The 11,038-nt window shown below is 35.2% G+C and overlaps 1 protein-coding gene across 1 annotated transcript; it reads left to right on the top strand.

Moving 5' to 3' along the window:
• The first annotated feature begins 7,410 nt into the window (after window positions 1-7,410).
• Window positions 7,411-9,032, top strand: LOC126722987 (hydroquinone glucosyltransferase-like). Its single transcript, XM_050426157.1, has one exon. The coding sequence runs from the start codon at window positions 7,454-7,456 to the stop codon at window positions 8,873-8,875; it is 1,422 nt and encodes a 473-aa protein (XP_050282114.1). The 5' UTR covers window positions 7,411-7,453; the 3' UTR covers window positions 8,876-9,032.
• The last annotated feature ends 2,006 nt before the right edge of the window (window positions 9,033-11,038 follow it).

Raw genomic sequence — 11,038 nt, 5'->3', positions numbered from 1 at the left:
CTATAAAGCTCTTGACAATTATTTTATCATAGTGTGGGGTTCTTTATTTTTTTGGTTCAGGCTATACCCTAGACACATACATGTCATAGATTAATTATATATAGCCACTGGTTAGGGAGTCGAGTCTGGTACTCCTAGTCCTTTGGTCCTATTTTGCCGCTATCAGATTGCACATAAACACCAACGCCCAAAATCCAAATAAAAATTTGTTACGTTAATGAAATGAAGTGGGTTAGTCAATATTTATTTTGTGAAAAACAGGTAAAATAGACCAGTTGCGCATTTGGTGATAACATATAAGGAACCTCGACACCCGACTCCTTCAGACTTAGGGTGCATTTGGCTCTAAATTAAAAAGTCAACTTATTTTACTATTCAGCTTATTTTTGCTACTATTCATGGACACCACTACACCTTTTGATATTATTCATAGGTCTCACTGTACTATTTTAGCTAGCTTTTACCTTTATCTACAGTACTTTCAGCAAAAAATTTTCAATTTCAGCAAAGTAAGCGGATCCCAAACAAACCCTTAGTGTCTGTTTGCAAAGATTATTTTTGCCAACTTATTTTACTATTTAGCTTATTTTTGGTATTATTCATAGGTCCCACTGCACTTTTTGGTACTATTAATGGATCCCGCTATATTATTTCAGCTAATTTTTACCTTTATCTACAATACTTTCAACAACAAAAATTTCAGTTTCAACAAAATAAGTGGATCCCAAACAGACCCTTATTAGAACCATTCAAATCTAAGAGGTTTGAGATCCTTTCCGAAATAGCTCATATATCATATCCTAGCGAGGGCAAAGTGTGTCATATACAATCCCTGCAAATAAGCAAGGTTAAAGGGAGAGAAGAAGGACCAAGTCTTGCATATCAAAAGGCTTTATAGGATTTGAGGTATTGTTGAGCTTTTGAAGGATGTATCATGATAAATTTGTAAATGGTTTATCAATTTAAGTTGTTGCTTGTTTTTGGTGGTGTTGCCTGTTTTGTGAAGCTTATTGGACTCCCTATTTATATCTATAATTAAGGAAACGTCTTCTCCATTAGAGCATTCTCATCAGTTCTTTTATAAAAAATGTTATTTTGACACACCAAAAGCTTATTTTATCATTTTACCACATCATTTTATAATATCTCATTCATCACATGTTTTATTTTTCAATTCTATACATTAAAATAATATTTACAACACATTAAAATAATATATTAACTCCTCCCCATCATCAACAACAACAGCAACAACGGCACAACCATCACTGCCGCAACAACAGCCACCAACAACCATTGCTGCAACAACACCAACAGCCACCGTTGATAAAAATCCACATCCACCAACGCCACCTTAAAAAAAATAAAAAAATAAAAAAAATAAAAAATAAAAAATCCACAACAAACCACCACATTCACAAACCTCAAAACCCATCCCAAATCAAACAAACCCACAACCACCACTGCAACAACGGCCACCACCAGTGTTCTTAATCTCCCGCAAGGGCTTCAGATAATTGTAACCGCCATTCGGAAACCCTAGCTCCAAAATCTCCTTCCTTACGCTCTCCATCAACGGTTTCCTCGATGACCCTTCCGCCGGAGTCTCGAAAACCCGATCATCAGCCTTGTTATCATTGTTATCCTCCAATCTAATTTGTCAAACCAGATCCAATCCCTAAAATCAACCATAAACAATCCAAACAAATAAGGGGAATCAGATCTTAGTGAGATCGGGCAGATTTCGGTGGAGGTAGGTTGCTTGGCGAGTGGCATTGGCGGAGGTGAGTGGCGTTGGCGTCGGAGGAGAGGCAAGTTGCTTGGCGAGTGGAGGAGGTGAGTTGCTGGCGAGCGGCGGAGGCGAGCTGCTGGTGAGCAGTGGAGGCAAGGCGGCGAGTGGAGAGATCACTATGGCGGATTGTGAGAGAGAGAGAGAGAGAAGGGATGAAAGAAAAGTGAGGCATACAGACGAGAGAGAGAAAAAAGGAGATAAAATTAATGAAAGGAGAAAATAAATCATTAAAAAATTAATTTTTCCATATAGTATTTTTGGCCGTACCGTTCCAACTTTGGAACAGTATTGTTCACAGGTGCCAAATGTTTTGGCATTTGGCACACCTCATGAGAAAGGATTTTTGGTATTTGGTGTGCCAAATGCCAAATATTTTGCTTTCAGCACACCTGGCTAAATATTTGGCTTTTGGCACACCTGATGGTAATGCTCTTATAGCCTTCAATCTTTGCGAATCCCAAAGTTCTCAAGGCAATGAACTTTTGGTTTGTCTTTATAAGTATAAGCTTGATTTCTAGATTTGGTAATAACTATGAGAAAATGCTTCCTTGTTCTTTTTTATACAAGATAAAAATTCTACTCTAACATAATCTAAGTGTATATGTATGTGAAGCTCCCTCTTGGAGATTTGAACCTTAGCCCTTGCCCCCCACACCCCAGAAGCACATATACTTGTGCGAATGAAATGGTGGTTGGGGGTAATAAATAGTGATGGAGCTACTTTAGTGTGCAAACCGTCCAAGGATAATGTTAAATTACCAATTCTCCTAAAAACTTAAACTATTAACTCTTGCTTCGCATGTGGGCCACCTTAGTTGCTATTGAGTGGGGGCCCAACATGTGAAAATTTAAATAGGAAGTAAGGTGGATATATGGGATTGAATCCAAGACCTCTTAATCTTATACCATATTAAATTACTAATTCTCTATAAATTTTAAGCTATTAGGAGATGATGAATTTATTCATTTAATCTAACAGATATAACGAAATATTCTTGACATTCACCTTATTGTAGACCCTCTTACGTTCTTTTGGAATATATTTGTTTCCTTGCAAACACAATGCTCAACAGTTGCAGCAGAATGCCACATTCTTGGATTTTCCTCCACTTCCTATCAAGCCTTGCCTCCCTAGGGTTTTGATTGTGACAAGTCAAGCTTCTTTGCAGGCTTGGGTTGTAGATCAAGCCATTTAATCCTAAAGTATTAACTTTGGAATGAGTGATAGTCGTGCTTTGCAACCATTTGCACAAACACTAAGACCATTGAGTCCCTCATTAGAGCATCCACAGTAGTAGAGCTATTTTTTTAGCTATTCGACACCACAAAAAGCTACTTTATCTATTTTACCTACTCATTTTACTAAACATCCAGCAACAGTGGATCTATTTTAGCTTTCAACACAATAAAATAATATATCTACTACAATAAAATAATAAATCCTAGTACCAAAAAAAAACCACAAACGACACAATCCACAACCACTGCCAACCAAGAACAACCACCCACAACCACTCAACAACAACAAGCAAGCCAAGACCACCCACAACTGTTGCCAAAAAATCCAACAGATCTGAGCTTGATTTTCAGACCAAGAGTGTTGAGCTAGCACCCCAGACCACCATCAAACCCACCATCTAAGCTTGATCGAGAGAGAGAATAAACAAGACCAAGAGGCACAAAACCCAACATCAAACCCAGACCACCATCGAACTAGACCAACCATTGTCGACCCACTGACCCACGCCATCGCCGATCACGCCATCCATGAAACCCACCGACTCACGCCAACGTCGATCACACGAAAATAAGAGAGAAAAGATAGCGAAAAAATAGAGAAGGAAGAGAGAGAGCTGAGACTCTGAGTTTGACGAAAAGAAAGAGAGAAAAGATAAAGAAGGAAGAGAGAGAGAAAGAGAATATTTTAATGGAAAAGAGAGAGAAAAGTTAAATAACATTTTTTTTTTTATATAGCTTTGAAGCTATAGTGCACATCTATAGATGGTTGTGCACTATAGCTGAAGAGGTAAAAATTTTACCTATAGCTCCATTACTGCAGAATGGTTTTTAGGTATTTGAGGTGCTTAAAAAACCAATATGGCTTTTTAGCACCACTGCTGTGGATGCTCTTAGAGCCCTTTTTATTTTTTCATATCAAGCCTCTCTTGTTTCATGATATGACTTTTGGGTTAGTTTCCTAAGGTTTACTGTCTCACAAATTTGAGTTTTTGACACGAACCTTGTGGGCATTCATTGGGGCTCAATTTCTACAAATTTACTGCAATTGGCCTCTTTTACAAGGGCTCTCATGTCCTTGTGGGGCTACCTTGTTGGCTAGTGTTTTGGTTTGGGTTTCATCCTTTTCATGGGTCAATGCAACCTATCCTCCATGGGCTTTAGACCTATGGTAGCCCATAAAAATACAATGAAGGTCACAACCCATAGGAATAAAATTTGTCATTATGCTCCGTTTGTTTTGAAGTAAAATATTTTGAAATATAAAATATTTTTAGGTGTTTAGTATAACAAATAAAATTTTCAAACAAACCACCAAAACTGATAGCTTAACATCAAAATCACTGGTGCTAAAGGTCTGGTGACCAGGCCATTGGAACTCACAGTCAAAGCGGGTACTTTGGTGACCAGACCACCAACATCGATTGACAAAATTGCATCTTCGATTATTAGACCTCTAACATAGGTAGCCGGAGTGAAGTCTCCGGCCACTAGACCGTCAGTACCATTGCCAAAGTGGTGTCTTCGGTAGGGACAAACCCAGATGGGGGCTCGGGCCCCCCCTAGGTCCATTTTTTTAATAGTTATTATATATATTTCATTTTTGTAGTTGGCCCTCCTTCCAAAACCTTAGGCTCCCTTCCCCTCAATAAACCTAACTAGCCTTAACTAAATAGTAACTATCCAACCCAAACACTTAACAAAAACAATAAAAACATTCACAATGATGATTGTATTTTAGCAAAAAAAACTATTTTACCACCAAAGAACCAAAAAATCATGTGTATTGGAGAAGGTAAAGTTAAATTTTTTGCAACTACAATAAACAGGTATAAATACCGGTTGACTATACTAGTTGATTGTAGTAAGTTGTTAAAAATAAAATACAATATTTTATTAAGATTACATACCTTCCTTTAATTAAAAATCTCAAATTCTCTAGCTTTTTTTATTATTTTAATGAGTTGTTTATATTATTTTAGATGAAGTGATTAAAAAAAAAATAGAACATTTGATATTGGGTGTATTATAAAGTAGTTTTTTGAGGTGCTAAAAGCTAAAATTTTTAATACCACCACTATAATGCTCTAACTTTAACCAAAAAATATATATATATATCCTAGGCAGCCTCTTATTAAAAAAAAAACATTATTTTGTTTTTGTCTTTATTAGTAAATGATTGCATCTTAATGTATTTAGAAACAACGACTTTGAGTATTTATAATTTTTTAATACTATATGAATGTCTATTTGGAGGTTTTTTTTTTTCTTTTTTTCTCCAGCTCTCGCTAGGTTAAAATCCTAGATCTGTCCCTGGATTCTCTGGCCACTGGACCGGTGACCTAGCGACCAAATGGGAGAGGGGAAACCATGGTGTGTTTTTGGAAAATATTTTTCAAAGGTAAAACATTTTACAACTTTTTAAAAAAGATTTTATAGTCAAATAGTTACCACAATAATATGGGAGGTTTTTTTTTTTTAAATGCCAAAGGTGCGTAGGGGTAGGGGAGATGATTTTTAATAAACGTTTTTATTAAAAACATTAGAAGATAGTTGAGTTTTAAGACTTTTTAGAAGCCTCATATATTCTAAATCTAGTCAAAAAGTTGCGGCAGAGTGTGTTTTTGCATGTGGTATTAGCATTGCTGATATTCAATGATGTAAGATTACATAGTACTTACGTGAAAGTGACGTCACAATTAATTTTGCGAGAATACGAAGGGATTTTTCTCCTGCACAGGTCAGGTATAAATTAAACGGACAAATGCATAAATAAAGCGCATATTCTTTTTCTCATAAACACGTGTTACGACTTTAGATTAGAGGACGTCTTAAATTACTGAATGCACATCTATTGTTGACCATTTGTCATTACTTTATAACTTGACGTCACTTTTAAAGTAGCATTAAAGATTCAATGAATTTAATGGGTAGAGTTGTGTCCGGTGCGTTTTCAAGATTGGACATGTGTTCATATCCTACAGGTTCAGTGACTATTGGTCATGGTCCATTGGATACAAGTCAGACCCAAATTTAATTACATAATCATACTCTACAGCAAAAAGTCAAGCTAAAAATATCATAAAGTCTATTATATAAGAAGTTGACTTATAATCAGTAATTTTTTAATTAGATATGTTTTTTTTTTAAAATATAAAATGATAAGTGGTAATTAGTTTTAATTTATACATTTTATTTAGTTAGTAAGTGATGTGGTAATTTTTTATTAAAACATAAAGAAATTCATTTTTAAAAAGTATTGAAGGTAAGTCAAACTCATTATATAAACCTTATATTCTAATGTGCTACCAATCATAAAAAAAAAAAAAAAAATTAAAACATAAATTTATTATGTTTTTTTAAGTGAAATTAATCATGTTTTTGTTATATCAGCTTGTAAGTTTTTTGTAATAAATTTTTTAATACCTTTAGTATTTTCCTTATTAACGAAATAATTGACAATTTCATTAAATAAGTTGTTGAAGTTCACTAATTATATTTATTACTACATTATTTTGTAAACATTTAATTTATAATGAGGTTACCTTTTTTTTCTTATAATTATTATACACCAGTTATAATATATCAACTTAACAATTGCGAATAAAATTGTGAGATATTTTTGTGTCACTAAACTTTATTTATTAGTTAGATTAAAATTCAACAATCACATTCATATATTATCACCTCAAATTGTAAGTCTAATGTAATAATTTTTGTAACAATTTTAGCATTTTCCAAATTGTAAGTCTAATTATTTCCCAAAATTTGCTCCCAAACCCACCTTGGAATACACATACACTAATGGACACCACACCCATCGTGACTATTGTGCCTACTTCCTGGATGGGCAATCCCATCCCACATGTTGACCCAATAGTGATTAGACTACTCGCTGTTAAGCTATTTTCAATGCATATGTTTTCTGTCTTTCTTATCTCACCAAACACAACTAGAATCATCTACTCTATTAATCAATAATATTCTGGATATATAGAGCCATTTCCATGCTTGGTAGTCGATTAAAAAGTAATAATTCAAACAAGTCAGCTGTAAACAGGTACGACAAAACTTAGTAGATTATTTTAAGTACTGTTTTTTAAGTTTTTTTATCTTAAGATTCAACTATGTAAATATTTGATTAAAAAATACATTTTTATTTTATAAGATAAAATTTATATGACAAAATTTTAAGAGAAGGAATCTAAAAAATAGCACATAAGTATTATACCTAAATCTTAACCGATCAAAAAATATCAACCATTCACAATCTTACAAATCAGCAAATTATTTTTTTTAAAAATGTTTTTAAAGTTTTTTTTTTTTTTTTTTGGTAAACAAATGTTTTTAAAGTTATTCATCTGTCTATATATAGTACTTCGTGAAAATCCTATTGTTTGCCCCTCACCTTGTACTCCCAAAACCATGGAACACACCCAAGTTAAGAAACCACACCACATAGCCATGGTGCCCACTCCAGGGATGGGCCATCTGATCCCACTAGTTGAGCTAGCTAAGAAACTCGTCCTCCACCACCATTTCTTCGTTACATTCATCATCCCCACTGATGGGTCACCCATAAAGTCTCAAAAAGCCGTCCTAGAATCCCTTCCTAATGCCATATCCTACATCTTTCTCCCACCTGTGAGCTTTGATGACCTCCCTAAGGATGTTAGACCTGAGACATTGATCGTACTCACTCTGACACGGTCCCTCCCTGCACTAAGAGATTCATTCAAGGTATTAGCTGAGTCAACTCGGCTAGTTGCTCTAGTGGCTGATTTATTCGGTGTGGATGCCTTTGATGTGGCTAAAGAGTTTGGCGCTTTGTCCTATATTTTTTTCCCTACAAACGCTTTGTCTTTGTCATTGATGTTTCATATACCAGAGCTTGATGAAACATACTCTTGTGAGTACAAAGAATTGCCTGAACCGGTCAAATTACCTGGGTGTGTACCTGTCCAAGGGATTGATATTCTAGATCCAATTCAAGATAAAAAGAATGATACCTACAAAAGGGTTCTACACGTTGCCAAAAGATACCCTTTTGCTGATGGAATCATGGTTAATAGCTTCATGGATTTGGAGCCAAGTGCTTTGAAAGCTTTGATGGAAGGAGCTAAAGAGGGTAAGCCACCTGTTTACCCAATTGGACCTCTAATTCAGTCCGGTTTATCTCGTGGAGTTGATGGGTCTGAGTGTTTGAATTGGTTGGATAAGCAGCCAGAGAGGTCAGTGTTATATGTTTCATTTGGCAGTGGTGGGACTCTTACACAGGAGCAGCTAAATGAGTTAGCCTTAGGACTTGAATTGAGTGGGCAAAGGTTTCTTTGGGTTGTTAGGAGCCCACATGAAAATGCAAGTGCCAATTACTTTAGTGTCCAAAGCTTCAAAGACCCTTTGGATTTTCTTCCAAAAGGGTTCTTAGAAAGGACCAAAGAGGTGGGTTTAGTGGTTCCCTCTTGGGCTCCTCAAGCCCAGGTCTTGAGCCATGGCTCGACTGGTGGGTTCTTGAGCCATTGTGGGTGGAACTCAATCCTAGAGAGTATTGTGCACGGTGTGCCTATAATTGCATGGCCACTCTACGCAGAGCAAAGAATGAATGCTGTATTGTTATCTGATGATTTGAAGGTTGCATTGAGAGTCAAAGTGAATGATAAAGGCTTGGTGGGACATAAAGATATTGCAAACTACGCAAGAGGCTTAATTGAAGGAGAAGAAGGGAAATTGCTTCGGAACAAAATGAAAGAACTAAAGGATTCAGCCGCAAAGGCTTTGAGCCAAGATGGGTCGTCTACGAAATCACTAGCAGAGGTCACTCAGCTATGGAAGAGCCACAAAAAATAATTTGCTGCTTGCCATAAAGTGATAAGAAAGATCAACACGATGTGTTTTCTTGTGCTCGGTCTTGAATTCATTTTACTTTAGTGTGCTTTTGTTTGTTTGTACGGAACGTATCTTTATTTAAGGATTAAAATAAATAAATAGGGATACATTGAATTCATCTTGATTGATTGTTTGTGGTGGAATTGCTGTAGCAGTGGAACTTATCTTATTGTCACGCTGCACGACTGCGCATATTGTCGTGTTCTAAAATCTTTGTTGTTTCATAATGTAAAATAAACAATTTCTTCTTAACTTTTTTTGTTTTTTTGTTTTTTTTGAGAAAGACAGTATCTTCATAACTTATATACTAATGTACAATATTTATAGTGGGAGAACTCAAACCCATACCTGAGACTTGAGCTAACATGCCTCAGGGCATGGGTTCGAACTCCCCACTAGCAGTGTGTTATGGCTTCTTATACCCCACTTACAAGTTATTCACCTAATTCATTAACGATTGTAGTGTGGAGTTTTAGTTCGGAGTAGCCATATTGGTTGCCCCTCTAATCCTTTTTTTTTTAACAATATATATATATATATATATATATATATATATGTGCGCTACTTGTGATGCTACATACGCTACATGTGATGCTACATGTGGTCTATCTCTTGTAGATATTCTTGAAGAAGATCTCTTGAAGATACTTGCAAGTTACAAGTGGGAACCACGTTGAGAAAAATCTGAAATCCATCACATAGATCGATAATGACGCAAACCAACATTTTAGAACATGTGAGCCAATAGCATCTTCTCATTTTTAGTGCGGGCGGCACGTTAGGATGGGTGGCACGTGTGCGCAAGTCAAGTGCTACCTCTTGAGTTAGAAAATTAAAATAAAATTTTTATTTGAAGAGGTATAAAACATTAAAACTATATATATAAAAAATGTATCTCATATAAAGTTAATCTTATTCCTATAAGAATTTTGATACCTATTTGCTAAAGGTAATATTTACTCATTAAAAACTTCTAAGAATGATAACGAATATTATCATTTTCCAACAATAAACAACTGAGTTTTGCTAAAACCTTGTTACAATATTTAAATTTTCGCAATGAATGATGTCATATGCTACAATTGAAACTCTTCATCAAATACCTTCAACCATACACAATGAAAATTTTGTCATTCATACTTTCTTCTTTATCATTCTACATGAGTCTAGGTGCAATCTTTAGCTTAATTAGTTTTCAATGAACACCCATTTTAGGTATAATATAAAAAATAAAAAAATAAAAAAGACATGTGTCATCGAATTTTTCATTAGATGAATTATAAGTTTCAAAGATTTAAACCTAAAAAATCAATATTTTCTAGGTAACAAATAAAATACCTTATATTACCATTCTAACTTTCTAAGCATTAATACCATCTAAAACTTAAAATACATGAAGAAAGTTTTTGGGATGTTAAAATTAAATAGGAGTATTTTAGACATTACACAATGGAATATTTTAAGAATCATAAGTTTTCATTGGGATTTAATTGAGAGAATAAAAATATGACATATTTGCCCTTTTCCAAAATATTAATGGGGAAATTGCTTGATTTCAAAGTTTAAGGAGGAATTGTGAACTACCCCATACATAAAGGATGAAAAGTGTTTTAATCCAAAGTTTTTGTTTTTGTTTTTTGTTTTGTTTGTGTGTGTGTGTGTAAAAATATGTGTTTTTACTTAAAATGTTGCATAAAGAAAAAAAATACAAAAATTCAACCGAAGAAAACTGTACGTGAAATAGTGAATTTTGGCTCAATAAAAATAGACTAATAATTTTTTTTTCTAAAAATACAAAGTGTGGGGTCCAATAATTTGTGGCCCTGTCCCATTTTTACATTAGGGCTTGGGGCCCGTGCCGAGGAGGGTATGTGCCGAGGACGAATGGGGAAAGGCCGAAGTGTCGAGGGGAATAGCCGAGGATGACCCTGTCCTTGGCACTCCAGGACTTCAAGGGGAAGAACAACGTCTCGATGAAGGACGCCCCCAAAAAGCCCCCTGAAGGAGATACGAGTAGAATGGGACCCACGTGGGGGTACGGTGCAAAACTGGTTCAGGGTAAATACGTCCCCTCCGCATTAAATGCACCCGCCAGTGTCCTGACCATGTTAATGAGAAAAGACG

This window comes from Quercus robur, chromosome 4 (assembly GCF_932294415.1).
Source record: "Quercus robur chromosome 4, dhQueRobu3.1, whole genome shotgun sequence".
Lineage (NCBI taxonomy): Eukaryota > Viridiplantae > Streptophyta > Magnoliopsida > Fagales > Fagaceae > Quercus > Quercus robur.
The sequence above is the reverse complement of the archived record's forward strand: the minus strand, read 5'-3'. Positions and strand labels throughout refer to the sequence as shown.

Bases quoted from the DNA above. Each gene is read 5' to 3' on its own strand.
- LOC126722987 (XM_050426157.1), top strand. From the start codon at position 7,454: ATGGAACACACCCAAGTTAAGAAACCACACCACATAGCCATGGTGCCC.